Genomic DNA, 15,405 nt, shown 5'->3' on the forward strand with positions numbered 1-15,405 from the left:
TTTGTAATGAATGAATTTTATAATTAAAATAATTGACACAATACTTCTTAGAGATTATTTAAATTAAATGAAAGTTTTTAATGACAATTAACAACATTCCATAGATTTTGAAAAGTAGACAAACCAATCAGAAAAGAGTTCGTGTATTTATTGAAGTAAAGAAAATGATAAACATTTAACACGTCGAATTTAATTTAACAAGCACATTATCTTTTAATTTTCACTGAAAAAGCACTAATATTGAACGGGATCAATAAAAATGCATTTAACAGTTTCAATACTAATTTCTTCTTTCTTTATTGTTCTTGTTTCTGGGGCAATTGATCCGCGAAATTTGAAATGTTTAGGTTTGTGTTTATTTATTTCATACAACTTATACTATATTTTTTAAAACTTTAACAAACATAAAATACATTTCAGTGTGCCGAACCACGTTTGACGAGCTTAACAGAGCCATAAAGAAAGTGGATAAATGGAAGAAAATTGATGTAAGTTTGTAGAAGTTTAATACATTGTCTTAAAATTAACACTGCGTCTTTGCGTACGGATATCTGTATGAATAGTCAGTGCGTTAAATTAATATTTGGTCTTAAGTCTGTAATTACCGTAACAGTAGCATTTTAGGTTAAAATACCAAAAAATATCACCCTTAAAATCATATTTTGTTGACGGTATCAACAAAAGCTATTGATTTATTCTTATTAATTTATCGTAAGTGTTTAAGTGAAAAATTGAGAAATAACATTTAACATAAAATTTCTATCTTAAGTGTTACATTTAGGAAGTACTATAAAAAGTTAATAATTTTAAGTTTGTGTCATTTTATAATCCGCTTGCAATGTATAATGTATATCTAATCTATATCTAATAAGTATCTTATGGACTTAACTTTAACTGTTGTTCTTCTGTGTTCATGGTAAACTAAGTTTTAACTTTCAGGTGGGGAACTTTAGAATGGATGCTGATGGCAACACAATGCAAGAAAAAGTTCCAGCGCACAGATCAGCTGTGTACATTTCTGAACTTATTGATGGAATTTGTTAGTTTACTTTTTTATAAGTAGTTTATCTAGTTATAGATAAAAATCTTCTGGTAGTATTCACTCACTGCAAAAACTAACCAAATGTTTTGGCCTGGATAAATTAACCATTTAATTCAATTGTCTAAAATTATGTTGTCAATAGACAAATAAAACATGAGTCAAACCTTTCTATATTGTTCCGGTAAAACAAAGCAGAGAAAAGTATGAATCTTGAATAATATTCAATGGAGAAATTATCCATAAATGGCATTGATATTACAGAAAGCCTCATCTTGTTACCTATACAAATAATCTTTGAATGTATTAGACTAAATTAGTTAGATTAGTATCAAATGTCCTAAGTATTTATTAATGTTATAGGTAAAAAAATGGATGACTATGTTCGTGTGTATTATAAAGCAACAGGCAAGTTAGCTATCATGCAACTAATGACAGAGGGAGGTGGCATGAATCCAGATTTCTCCAAAACCAAATTTGTCACTGACGATGACTTGAATAAGAGTTTGGAGTATTATGTAAGTAAGATAGTAATATGATGAATGCAGTATGATTATAAACCCCAGTGTCGGATTAGCCACATAGCAAGAGTAGCCATGTGGACAGATTTTTATGGTTTTATAAGAATGTCTTAATGTTCTCACATTGTGGAATATAGATCATGATTTGCTTAAATAAGTCTAATTGAAAGTGTTACTATTTCTATATTAGCCGATATTAAATCCAATTTTTTTTTATTTAATACTCTTAACTTTAAAATAGATAGAATTTTCTACAGGCCCCGCCCTGGCTTAATCTGGCACTGATAAAACCATACCATTACTATAAATAAGGTAAATCAAATATGGTTTTTCCTTGAATATATTTTCAATACAGCATAATAAATTGTTGACTATTTTAGTTGGAATTCTTCCAACAGTATTGTCCCATTACAAACTCATTGGACAAACCAATATTATAGATTTGAGAAATGTATAAAAATATTTTCGATTTGATTTTAATTCTTAATTCTTCAAAATTACAGATTCAAAATTGTAGATGTAGCAAATCTTATTAAAAATGTTTATTGAATTGGAATTTATTATTAAATCAGTTATATTATAATTTGTGGATGCCATATGTTTTATTAGTTAACAATGAACAATTTATTATATACTTCACAATTTCAGTGTGAACGTATGTTTGAGGAGAATGAAGATGAAATAACAGACTTGTATAAGAAGAGGCCTCATGATGACATCATGCCTGATGCAGAAAAAGAGGTTGGTATACTTTACAACTGTATATTAGGACAATGAATTATTTTTATTATTGTATCTGCTTAAATAGCCTTGTAGGATTGGGAGTGGGATTTATACAGATACCGGCAAACTTCTTGAGCATTTAACAAGGGAGTGGGGGAAAGAGGGACAGCGCGGGACACAAACGTCAACTGATTTACCAATCACGCGCTCGACACGTCACTCTCCCCCCACCCCAGGGTACTTACAAAATCGCTTCTGCGCTGGCAAGGACATTTGTTCATGTTTGCTGGCTAGTGGCTTATTAGTTATACTTTATTTAGTAAGAAACTGTCAACTATAGCGAAACATACTAAGATATATCTTCAAAATAATTTTTTCCCATTAATCGAGTACCAGGAGACTATAACGTATTTTGAAGCAAGCGAACGAATTTTTGAAGTGGGTATTAAACGAGGCTTAAGACGTTATTTAAATGTGATATTTACGTAAATAATAATCATACGAGCGTATACAATTGATTCGTTTCAGTTCTTACCCTAATCTCCATAATAGGCTATGAACGTGATTGTATGTTAATTTTTTTTCATTAGTGGTTAACTGATTTCGATTTTCAAATTTATTATTAAACACTTGTTATTTTAACTATAGAATAGTTTTGTTTACTTTACAATGTGCTGTTTAAAAATCCATCTATCAATAATATTATCGTAGATATGCTTCAAACACACGAACTTCTGTGAAACCTGGATGTTGCCAAATGAAGAGGACACCACCTGGACAGCGGAAATGGAGAAAGAATATACAAAGGTATAATAAAAATATTTTTTTTACATATCTATGATGAATGAAAATTTTTAAAGTTAATGTTGATAGCAACATTATTCTTACATTGGTTAAAACTTGTAAATCGTAGGACATATATTTCTACATCAGCTGACAGCTCTTGTGGGAAAATCCAATAAATCATGATTCAATTTCTATAACAGAAAGAAAGAAAGAAATAACTTTATTAGACACAAAATACATTAATGTTTCTATAAAGTAGAGTGCTCTGGCCCCCACACTAGGATTCCCTGTGTTGTGGGCAGCCAGTCTCTTCCTTTTACATCTAAACGTTATTTAATTAATTAATTTTACTTAACAAATTTATACCTATACTATTTTTGTACAATAAGAATGTTTTCTGTATCAGTATAGGACAGCTTAACTTATTGTTTGAGTTTTTTAGTGAAAGTACGTAATGTGATTTTTGAAATGTTAGTGATAATTTTATTTTTAATGAAGTGGTTAAAGATGAATAGGCCTCGGAAGGAGAAAAAGCGTTGAGCGAAAAAAGTGCGATTTTGGTTGCTTATATAAAGGTTTGCGTTTGGTTAGATTTGGTGTAGGGGGTGTTGTAACAAAATCATTAGCTTCTCTAAAAGGATTAATTGTTAATATGAATATTTTTAACCAACTTTAAAAAACTAAAGAAAGTTTCGATGTGTAATTGTTTTTGTTGCCATAGTTAATAAACAACAATTTTAAACTATTTTTATTTAATTATATTTTATTTTTGATTCAGATACACGGCTCAGACCCTTACGGCTTCGGCGGTGGTATTGGTATGCAGCCACCATCACAAGAAGTTGATGATGATGAAGGATATGATGAGAAAGACGAGTTGTAAGACTGAAAGTGCCTTCCATTGTTGAATAAATTCTTTATTTATAACATTGTTTTTAATTCATATAAAAAAATCACTTAAAAACAAAATAAAAAGTGCTTGCGTACAAAGTACACCTCAGAAGTGAAACGTCTTTGTATATTAATTATTACTATGGGAAAAGCGCCAATAGATGATTATGTACCAGTATAAGATCACTCCATGTATTTGTATATCTATAGTCACACTGTTTATATGCGACAGAATTGTTATATTAATTTTTAATATGTAACTACTAAACGAATACATCAACCAATAGCGTTTGGCTTCATGCTACGGTCAGCCTTTCTCACTCTCTCACAATTGGTCTCAATCGCTCTTTCCCTTTCAACAAAATCGCTGCACATCTTTGTCATCATTTGTAAAAATTGCCCTCACTTCAAAAAGCCAAAAAATCAATATAACCTTTCTCAATAAATGGACTATCCAACTATAAAATAATTTTACAAGCCGAACCAGTAGTTCCCGAGATTAATAACTACCAAACTATAAAAACAATTAAATAATTTTTATTATCATTTATATTGACGGAGATATATTTATAATAGGCCTTAGCGAGGTTTAGTCGTTGAATTAAACGGGCGCAAATAAAAACGCATAGATTAGATAAAACAATTTATTAATACAATATAAAAATATTGATATTTGTCTTTTAGCCTGGCAAGAAATAGTTGTACAAAATATATTTAAATTATTTGCTTTACACGAATATTTATTTTTAGATCTGAGACACAATTTAGGTATTCGGTAAAATATGGGCGTTTACCTTTTTCAAATTTTTAAAAAACAATATAAAATCTGACTAAACCCATAGTAGAAACATATATTTTATACAACATAAATATGGCATAAAAATATAAACAAAATAATAGTGGCGTTTGAAAAGTCTTCAAAAATTGTATAGATTCATAAAAAATACTTTAAGTATCAATTCTATCCGTCCAAAAGTATAATGCAACTTAATAATACTATTTAAATGGACAACCCTAGATAAAACCTGCTCTGGTTGTATACAAAGTAAGACTTATACCCGGCGGTATTGCACATCGACCATTGGAAAGAGTCAATCGGCTAAATTCGGAATTGTATAGCGTTGTCTCTGTCGAACACCGTGAAGTTTGTAATTCGTTTCGGAAAGGATTTTACTACTCTATTACACGCGAACAGTGGCGTAGCTTGAGTGGCACCCGGTGCGGAAGTTGGTGGTGTTCCCATACCCCATCGAAAGTAAAGAGCAATAAATTTTATATGATAAAGGACATGGATGTATTATAAGATCGCGAGTATGGGACGGGGAATTCCCCACGACAGCGTCAGGCTCTTTTGCGGGAATCCCCGAATTCTACATGGAGCTTAGCTAGTACTAGTGGAGGAATCTCTGAAAAAGAAAATTTTATGCTATTGATAGCTTTTTGTTTGAACATTGTTCTTTAAGTTGAGTCACCCCAAAAAGGTGACACCCGCTGCGTCCCGCCCCCTACGCCACTGCAGGTAAATAAACAATAATGTTCTATTAAATGGATATATGTCATACGTTAATTTTGAAATGGAACCCATATGCAATATTTCCCGAGTATTGTATCATAACTTGCAAAATATCCAATCCGAAATCAGTACAATTCTACTAATAATTTTTGTACCGCGCAATCCCAAGTTTACGTCATCAAAGATGGATACAAAAATGTAAATCGGGATCGCTATTGACAAGGAATAAACCAGTAACAATGATTTTAATTTCATTAAAGTAAGATTAATTTTAATACATGGAATGTAGTAAAAATAGAAATAACTAGATCAATTCAAGCGTGTACTTTTACTGTTAAATTAGACACACTATTAAATATTATAAATTTAACCAAAACTACATTAAAAGATACTAATCTTACATAGTTCCTATATAATTTTAACATTCTTAAACCCTTTAATACACATTAATTAACCAATACAATCATTTCTATACGATACGTAAACGTGACACACATGTTAATCTTTTGCCATAACGTTATTTTATTAATAAATTTCCTTTATAAAAAGTGCACGCTTAAATTGATAATTTCAATGCTAGCAACACATATTTCTTTGCGTCTCCCCATGGGCGACCCGATCGTCCTGCCACGCAGGCAATTCAACTTTGCCTGTATGCGTTGCTGTTTCTTCTGTTGGTGTACCTGAAATTTATTTATTTACAAAAGCCTGTCAATAAACTCAAATAATACATAAGGAACTTTAAAGAATATATAAATTACTTTCTTTGAGTACTAGGCGAAATTTGATAGATTGTGTCACTATAAGAAAAATATGCCTACATGCAATAAATTGCTCCCATATTCTCGAACTGATAACATTTAATGACCCAGATAAGAATGATTCAGACTACTTGTAATGTAATTTCTTTTCATTTCTTGAGTTCCATTCTCTTCTTATCTTCTATTTTATTTGTATAACCTCTGTTTGGAGTGTACTGTAAATTTCGGGGTCTAATATTTTATCTAGATTAAATCTAGTAACTCACCAATAGGTAGTCTCTCGTCACCATCCACGGAGTCATATGAGCGCATAGAAGAGACAAGGTTAGTGCTGGACAGCTTCAGAAGAGATGTTGCTGTACTTAGGAATACTTGGTCTATACCCTGAAAATATAATTTTTAGTAAAAAAGTGTAGCTTGCGCATGGTTTTAGTTTTTTTTTTCAACGTAACGTAATTAACGAATGTAAGAATTGACATGATAGTTTTTAAATTAAGGGCCAAGAGAAATTAAGTAAAAATTTAAATCAGTTAAAGAGGGTACTTTAGTATTAAAAGATTTTAATTTTTAGGCAAAATCAAACCACACCATTTAATAGCAATTCATCATTTATACTCTGATTATCTCATTTTTAATTCCGTATAATTCTGACAGCTATCATTTTTTGACATGTCAGAGATTACAAAACTTTTTTGCCGGGCCATTTTTCAATTCCAATACCAGTCTGAACATCTCTGAGTTAAAAGGAACATAAATTTTATTTGTTAGTGAATGTATCCATTTTATTTAGTGCGGTGCTTCATATTAAAAGTGGTTTTACGGCGATTGATAATAACGATTATAACCCAATCCCAAACAGTAAAAAACAACTAACTAAACGATTTTATTAAATCCGAAGGTCTGGCACTCATAGGACCATAATGCGCACATAAAAAGTTAATTGGTGTCGGGCCTCGAACCAACGACCTCAGGGATAAGAGTAATCAACAGTACAGACAACAGAGTATTAACCGACTTAAAAGAAACGAAGATACCTGGTCGTGCAACGCGCTCGTTTCACAATACGCCGCTCCTATAGACGTAGCATACTGCGTCGCCTCATTATGTGAAACTGCTCTACATGACTCCAAATCACATTTATTGCCCACTAGCGCCAAAACCATAGGTTCAGGTACATTACTGGAATAAAAAAATAAATAAAAAAAACGTTTACTTTGGAACATAAGATCATGAAGGTATCACTTATTCCACGTCATTAAATTCGAACCTGTAGGCATATAGGTTAAATACTTCATGTCATAAATAATAAAGCAAGAATTAATGCTTCTTCATGCTATCCTAACTATCCTTATTTAAATTTATGAACTAGATCTACATATAAAAAAATAACTCATAACTAACAAATAATATATAAAATTTCTGTTTGATTCTATGCTAACACCCAGAGGATCTGATTTAACTGACTCAAACAACGGGTTGGTATAGAAAAACACTATGAAAATACACCAATACCACACAATAGTCATTAAACCAATTAATATTCACCTTTGTAACTCCTTCACCCAACCTTTGATTGCTGCAAAACTACTGGTACTTGTGATATCATATACGAGTAACGCCGCGTTAGCATTCCTATAGTACATCGGCGCCATTGACCGGAACCTCTCTTGGCCGGCTGTATCCCACACCTAAAAGTAAATCTTTATATGATTCTCGTGTTTGTCGTAAATTTGTTTTGTGTTTTTCCGTAGCTTTGAGAACAGTTCGTGTATTTCAATTACAATATACAATTTTACAATTATAATTTGAAGTCTCGTTTCTGCATCTCAGCCTTAAATAAATCATTGAATAATCGAGGTGTTATTGTAAAACCTTAATTTTTATAATTAAATGTTGCTTTATAGTATTGTCTTTTATTAACATAACTTTTACACATTTAATGAAAAACACTTTTTTAACAGATTGAAGTTATGTAATATTGTAAACTTATAATTATTTAAACATAATTTTATAACCGTACGAAACGTCGGATAAATAATAAATTATGTTTAAATAATTATAAGTTTACAATATTACATAACTTCAATCCGTTAGAAGTGTTTTTCTTAAAAAAATGTTGTTTTGATTTTATTAGACTAAGGGTCTAATTCACAATGTCCGAATAAGTTCCAAATAAGCTATTTATTACTTATTGGTAGGATAAACAGTATTTTTGCGTTTCACGACTGTCAGTTAGCGCTATTCTAAGTAATTATCTTTCGAATAATTTATGTGTTGCATAGCTATTTGGTACTTTATCCATACATTGTGAAACAAGGCCATTATTATTTTTATAAATTGTGTATACAGCTAGTAATTTAAATAAACATTACCTGTAATTTAACCCTTGAATCATCAACATTAATATTGCACGTGAAGAACGAAGCGCCTATCGTTGGCGATATATGTTTTGAGAACATTTTGCCAATGTATCGCACCACTAGACTTGTTTTACCCACGCCTGAAATAATTATAGTTTTCAAGAAAGTAAATACATTCCAGTATACTTAAAGATGTCTCAGACCATGTTGTTTTTACGGTATTGCAAACCAGCAAGCCGCGCCCCACTATACCCCCAAACACGTACACCAATTGACGCTCGGAGAAAACTCCCCGACCCTCAACCATAAAATGGTGGGGCGCATCTTCGTGAATTCCATTAATAGTCAAACATGGATATAACTAGTACACATACGAAAAAATAACAATTTGTCAACGAGGAATAGATTGTAGTGTACTAAATTTATAAGTAAAGAACAGGATAATAAATAAAACAAAAGTTTATTTATTTATAAGTTATTCCTGCACTATCCCATTCCCAAAAACTTAAGTGGAAATGGGCGGGCTACATCGCTCACATGAATGTGGAAAGTGCCACCAGGGATAAGGAAAGAGGTCTGGCACGGTGGGCTGACGGGCTTAAGTAGGAGAAGATTGGGATAAAAATGCTTAAGATAGAGAGTGATGAAGCCAGAAGGCCTTTACTCTGTGAGGTCTTTGAAATAAATATAATTATTTCTGTCTTTTTTAAAAATGGATAATTGTTGTTAAATACATGAGGCTTAATTAATAAAAATATTCAATATATTCAGTAATTAGCTGATTATTTTCAGCCGAATACAAATACGATAAACAATACAACTTAAATGACGGCACTGAGGAACTGCGCATGCGTAAACCGCTGTTTGACAATTAATGATAACGTGTAGATGCACAATAATAACTTAGCTGAGGTAAACAAGTGCCAAATGATAACGAATTTTCAGCCTATGTGCTGACAGTCCGGGTTAATTTCACTATGATGTGTTTCTGATTCTAAAAGGTAAATAAATAATAAAGGTCTTATATATCTAATATCTTCTTCTTCTCCTCACTTAGTGAAGAAATTAAAACAAGAAAACCGGCGAAACCGCACGAGTCAAATTGCAAATTAGCGGGCGGCAGGGTATCACTATCATGTAAATGACTGCACATAATCTGAACTATAGATAATATTTTAAGTATACACTTTAATATTTTGAATTCAGAAAAATTATGTGGGCCGATCCCGGCGGCACTGCAATGCCGGGCCGACCCGTGACAGGAGTGGAGCGAGCCCCGAACATCCCGTCAGTTTCCAAAAATCAGTTTAATATACTGGTCCCGCTATGCGGGAACTTTCAGATATTAAGCTGAAAAGAACAGATACTACACTTTGATCTTAGCCAAAAGGCCGAGAAGCGATACTGTAACATTGAACTCAAAAGTATTTATGGCAAAATGAAATCACAATGATAGCACGTTTTATAACTATCACTAATCGCTTAGCGACATCTATACTAAGTTTTTGTATCTAAACTTTGAAATAGCGCCCTCTGTGTTTGCTTGGGTGTTTTAAGTATACACCCAAGCAAAAGGTTTGTTATAGAATGCTGACACACGACTATTATTTAAATATACATAGTTATCCTTTTATTTTATAATAAAACGATTGTATTAGTTCTAAACGTAATTGCATTTCAATATACACAACATGAAGTTACATAAATAGACAATACTATTAAACAAGTTCACCCACTGCGTTAAAATTGACTGGCTTATTAAATCACTAAAACCAGTTTTCAAACATATGGACTGGCATAGTAACACACATATTACACAATACTGACTATGTTTTATGAAATCATTTAAATTATAGTTATTTAATTAATTGTTTGAAAAAAAGATCTAAGCAGTTTCATTATAACGTATGATAAATATGCTTTGTTCCGCTTGTATATTTAAGTAATATATTATTGTATTATTGGAGTTAATGTAGAGATATCAGGTTTACGGCGATTATTGGAGTGTATAGAAAATTGTTAAGCGAGTCACGTGCTATATGATATATCAAGAATGATTTTACACTTATCAAAGCGATCTTGGGACTTATCACTATTTGCGATTCGATAAGCCCAGCTTTCTTTATCCGATAAAAACTGCATTGATTGCAAAATGCACAAGGCCCTATTTAATTAAAATTATGAAAAATAAATCAATGTTTCATATTCAAATAACCTGTAGCATACGATTCAATGCTAAATAAATTTACTTTTAATAATAATAATCAGTAGCTATTGAGTAAAAAATGATTTATTAATGGAAATTGGAGAGTTCGTAACATTTAGTAGAAGAAAAATTCATCAAAAATATGAGAAGTAACTTTTATCTAACGTCGTACCGAAGCCTTAGAAGACTGCCTCTATCGGTCTAAGAGTGATTTAAGTACCTTCCGTAATAATCTAGAAATCTTATATTTTTCGTTGTTTCAGTATTTTCGTAGTTTATATTAAATTTTGAATTTCAAAGCCTTTATTTTGACTAAACAAGAGAAAGTTTACAAAAATATGTATGTATATAAAAAAGTTCTGAGAGCTGTCCTCTTGTAAGCTTGCCTTTGTGGCACAAAGGCCTTCTCCTCTGGCAAGTCTTTGCCACAGAGGACCGGTGGCTTTTTTAAAGTCATCAGCCCACCGCGCACATGATCTTCCTCTCTTTCGCTTGGTAATGTAGCGGGGTGTCCATTGAGTTACTTTTTTCGACCATTTTGCTCTCTGGCCTCTGAGCAGGTGTCCTGTCCATCTCCATTTACATTTAAATATTTATATTAAATGAAGGTACACAAGAACAGCTTAATCAACATTCATTGTTTCCACAGGTTTATATCGCCATCGCAATCTATCTCGTGCTTCTTGCGTTTACAACACCTATTGTTTCGAGTTGCTTGACAGCTCCATCTCACCAATAACCAGCCTTGGTCTACCGGGTTTTTTCTAGCAACTAGGTTATGAGATCAGCAGGGACTTTATGGTTCTGACGTCCGTTATTCGGTACATCTACTTATCCCAACCACTTGAGCCTGTTGCATTTAATGTATTGGGGGAAGTTAGCGTCGTGTAGTAAGTTCTTCGTTGAAGCGAATACGCCAAATACTGTCTTCGCAAACAGGTTCAAAAATTAGAAATATCAAGATCAATATTAAAAGAATCTTCCGCTCTAAAATTTATTTCTGAGATGCCACAATCGGAAGTATTTAGTAAGGCCAAAGTAGCAGCAAATTTCTACTATAATGTTTCTGCTGATCCTTTGGCTGGGATTAGTGCCATCTAAGTTGAAGTTAATAAAACAGAACAGTTATCCTATAAGAGAAGGTAATCTATATAAGTGAGAGTACACCTCTATCTTAATCTGGCAACACTAACAAAATGGGTAAGACAGGCTGAGGTAGATGACATTTATAGCTATCCTATTGACTTGTTTGCTTTTCCATTTCAACAAAGGTACTCCTTTATATACCCAACTATCATAGGTAGATAATAGATATAGAATTAGATATAGTTTAAAGTTTTTAATACAATTACATATAAGATTTTGAAGGCTACTATAATTGAAAATTTAAACCATGTTTAGCCTGTGGTTAGGGCACCCAGGATACTTCCGTATTAGGTTCACAGAGGATTAAAGATATCAAATTACTATTTGCAAAAGCTGCTTATATAAGTTTCAACTTGATTCATCATAGTCTAAGTATTTCTATCACTGTACAACATACATTTGTTAACAAATTGATTGTTTCTAGCAGAAACTCTTTAACAGTAATTATTTATGCCAAAGACAAATTATTAACATTGATGACATTCTTAGATACATATTTAAAAAAAATACTTATAATATATACATTTTTTTCTTGAATGTTAATTATCCTGAGATTGGCTGCTGCACTAACTTTTATAATTATAGTTTTGTTGTTTGAGAAAATCCAAACATACAGGGCGTCCCACGGCGATGCCACACGGAGGGAAAGTACCTTAAATATTAATGATAGGATATTTTACTGAAAGAAGACATCGTTTAATTTTTAATAATAAGTAGAACTGCATTCACAGATTTTTTAAAAATCGCCTACCTCAACCGGGAATCGAACCCGCCAAATGTGACAGAAAAATTACATGTATTTTATAATAGCGTTTGAAAGGGCTACTGATAAGCATTATTTTTTCCTTAATAACCTAGCATATTAAATGAAACTAAAAACATAAAATTTTACATTTTATTAAAAAAAAATATCAAATGCTCAAAATGTGATCCGTTCTATTGTATACAAATTCTCACTCTTTTAATAATTTCTCTCCCTGTCGATTTATTTATTTTTGCATGGTGGATGTTTGAAATAATATGTCTAAGTTCATTTTGTAACTCCTGCACACTGTTGTACCTTGTTCCTGTAAACTAAATCTTTTGCATAACCCCATAAAAAAATCAAGTGGGGTTAGATCTGGTGGCCATCTAATTTGACCAAAAGTGCCGATCCAGGAAGGAAAATGTTCATTAAGAAACTCGGCTGTTCTCCTACTGTTATGAGCCGGAGCCCCATTTTGCTGGAATATGAGATTTCGTCGATCTGCATCAGGAAGATTATTATTAATCTCATTTCTTAAATTCTCAAGTATTCCTAGATATCTTTCCGTATTCAGAGTTCCTTCGTAAAAATGTATTAAGAGAACCCGGTTACTAACAATCCCACACCAACAGTTGAAAGAAAAACGCACTTGATCGTTAGTCTCGCGGATTCGTAAGGGATTCTGTCTGGACCAAATGCGATTATTACGCCGGTTGTACATGCCGTTGTTACTAAAGTTTGACTCGTCTGACTAAATAATGGTGTTCAAAAAATTTTGATCCTCAAGGATGAGTCTCTCGATATGTTGGCAGAAATTGAGTCGTCTTTCAGCATCTCCCGGCCGTAATTTTTGCACTAATCGCCCTTCAACATAACTTTTAAACTTGTATTTTTTGAAATTTCAATTTCTTCTTCACCATCCCTCACTGAACTCTTCGGGTACGCTTCAAAGTAAATCAAAATGTTGAGTTCATCATCGCTGACGTTTATTATCTGCTGATGTGGTTGCTGTAAGCGATGATCAAAACGTCCTAAATTTTTTAAATTATCCACCGATATTTTCAACACAAATCGAGATGGTGTGTGTCTATCGGGATATCTTTCGCGGTACCACCGCAAAGCTAACGAAATGTCTTGTAGGTCTTTGAAATGATAATGTTAATTGTTGGAAGCATGGCCAAGTCAGAGGAAATTTTTCTGAACAAAATTTTTAATAAAATGTACAATTTTATGTTTTTAATTTCATTTAATATGCTAGGTTATTAAGGAAAAAATAATGCTTATGAGTAGCCCTTTCAAACGCTATTATAAATACATGTAATTTTTCTGTCACATTTGGCGGGTTCGATTCCCGGTTGAGGTAGGCGATTTTAAAAAAATCTGTGAATGCAGTTCTACTTATTATTAAAAATTAAACGATGTCTTCTTTCAGTAAAATATCCTATCATTAATATTTAAGGTACTTTCCCTCCGTGTGGCATCGCCGTGGGACGCCCTGTATAGCCAACTCAAGTAAACAGCATAAGTCAACATAGGTGATTTCAGTAGGGAAAATATATTTGTGCTTATTTCTTTAGACAGGTTAATTGGTTATATTATAATATTATTGAGAACCTTGGATGTAATTCAGGGTTAAGAGTTAAGACTTATGTGTATGAGATCATACAGTCTGTTAGTTATTGAAAGGCTGTACTTTCAATTTCACCCTTAATGTTTATGTTATTATTTTATATGTTTTATCAACCTCATATCATCATCACATCACAGTAAAATACTTTTGGATTAAAGCATTTTCAACTGTATGTTCTCAGTCCAGAAATCAGAAAATAATCTACAAATGAACAAGTTTTAATATGGTTGAATTATTTTACAAGTTGAATTACGAGTTTTGAAACATAGCATTTGGGTTATACTGATTACCTCACAGTAATATATATCTCTAATTCATATTGCCTTAAATTGAACCTTTGTGAGAACTTCCTTATTGGTTTTGTAGTGACACAATGCAAAGTAAAGCTAAGGATTTGATAAATCTTACTTTAGCACATTTTGTTACATTGAAGAAAGAAATCATTAATCTAAGTTAATTGTTAAAAAAAATCATAATAAGACAGGACCAAAAAAAAAAATTTTTATGTATATTAAGTGAGTTGTCCTATTCAGTATTTTATATTGTACTAAAAAAATAAAAAGATAAAGCTAGTGCACTTTATATTTATACACTACATAATGGATTTCTGTGGTGACTAATTAATTACTTATACTTAACAACGACATTAATATGGACTGTGTGTATTATTTATCTAATACTCAGATATGTTATTAAGTTACAATATATATAGTTAAGTTATATCTACTTAATATAAACCTTAAAACCATAACACTTAAATGAATAAGCTAGACATCACCTTTAATATAAGAATATTTTGCATACCAGACGAACGTTTTTCATGAAGTATTTCGTGTTTTAACGCCGCGAGATTCGATCATATTAAATAAAAAATGAACAATGTTTTAGAATTTACCTTGCGATCCCAATACAACAATTTTTGCCTCAACTACTTTCATTTTGAACACAACACTACACTAAAACAAAATTTTAATAACACTCTCTTATATTTACATCTTCTTAGCTAACTTTTAAAAGAAATAAATTCTTTCTAACTACTTTAACGACCATCACACACAAACATCACAATATTTTTCAATTACTT

At 31.9% G+C, this 15,405-nt stretch overlaps 2 protein-coding genes and 1 non-coding gene across 3 annotated transcripts; 1 reads left to right on the forward strand and 2 right to left on the reverse strand.

Moving 5' to 3' along the window:
• Positions 1–144: 144 nt before the first annotated feature.
• On the forward strand, positions 145–3,996 carry LOC110999948 (protein seele). The gene is made up of 7 exons (XM_022269241.2): positions 145–347; positions 421–488; positions 940–1,039; positions 1,403–1,557; positions 2,209–2,301; positions 2,995–3,090; positions 3,848–3,996. The coding sequence occupies exons 1-7, from the start codon at positions 260–262 to the stop codon at positions 3,950–3,952; spliced, it is 705 nt and encodes a 234-aa protein (XP_022124933.1). The 5' UTR covers positions 145–259; the 3' UTR covers positions 3,953–3,996.
• Positions 3,997–4,590: 594 nt separating this feature from the next.
• LOC110999953 (ras-related protein Rab-31) lies at positions 4,591–15,405 on the reverse strand. The gene is made up of 6 exons (XM_022269248.2): positions 15,217–15,405; positions 8,607–8,734; positions 7,780–7,922; positions 7,269–7,413; positions 6,501–6,618; positions 4,591–6,156 (listed from the first exon to the last, which is right to left on the reverse strand). The coding sequence occupies exons 1-6, from the start codon at positions 15,257–15,259 to the stop codon at positions 6,050–6,052; spliced, it is 684 nt and encodes a 227-aa protein (XP_022124940.1). The 5' UTR covers positions 15,260–15,405; the 3' UTR covers positions 4,591–6,049.
• Positions 9,805–9,997, reverse strand: LOC123689845. Its single transcript, XR_006750718.1, has one exon. It is a non-coding gene; the product is annotated as a U2 spliceosomal RNA (small nuclear RNA).

The sequence above is a fragment of the Pieris rapae genome, chromosome 15 (genome assembly GCF_905147795.1).
Source record: "Pieris rapae chromosome 15, ilPieRapa1.1, whole genome shotgun sequence".
Lineage (NCBI taxonomy): Eukaryota > Metazoa > Arthropoda > Insecta > Lepidoptera > Pieridae > Pieris > Pieris rapae.

Excerpts from the sequence above, each read along its gene's own strand:
- LOC110999948 (XM_022269241.2), top strand. The coding sequence starts at position 260 with ATGCATTTAACAGTTTCAATACTAATTTCTTCTTTCTTTATTGTTCTT. Across the intron at positions 1,040-1,402 it reads TGAACTTATTGATGGAATTT|GTAAAAAAATGGATGACTAT; the intron begins GTTAGTTTACTT and ends TTAATGTTATAG. Across the intron at positions 1,558-2,208 it reads ATAAGAGTTTGGAGTATTAT|TGTGAACGTATGTTTGAGGA; the intron begins GTAAGTAAGATA and ends TCACAATTTCAG.
- LOC110999953 (XM_022269248.2), bottom strand. The coding sequence starts at position 15,259 with ATGAAAGTAGTTGAGGCAAAAATTGTTGTATTGGGATCGCAAG. Across the intron at positions 8,735-15,216 it reads TGTTGTATTGGGATCGCAAG|GCGTGGGTAAAACAAGTCTA; the intron begins GTAAATTCTAAA and ends TAATTATTTCAG. Across the intron at positions 7,923-8,606 it reads ATTCAAGGGTTAAATTACAG|GTGTGGGATACAGCCGGCCA; the intron begins GTAATGTTTATT and ends ATTTACTTTTAG.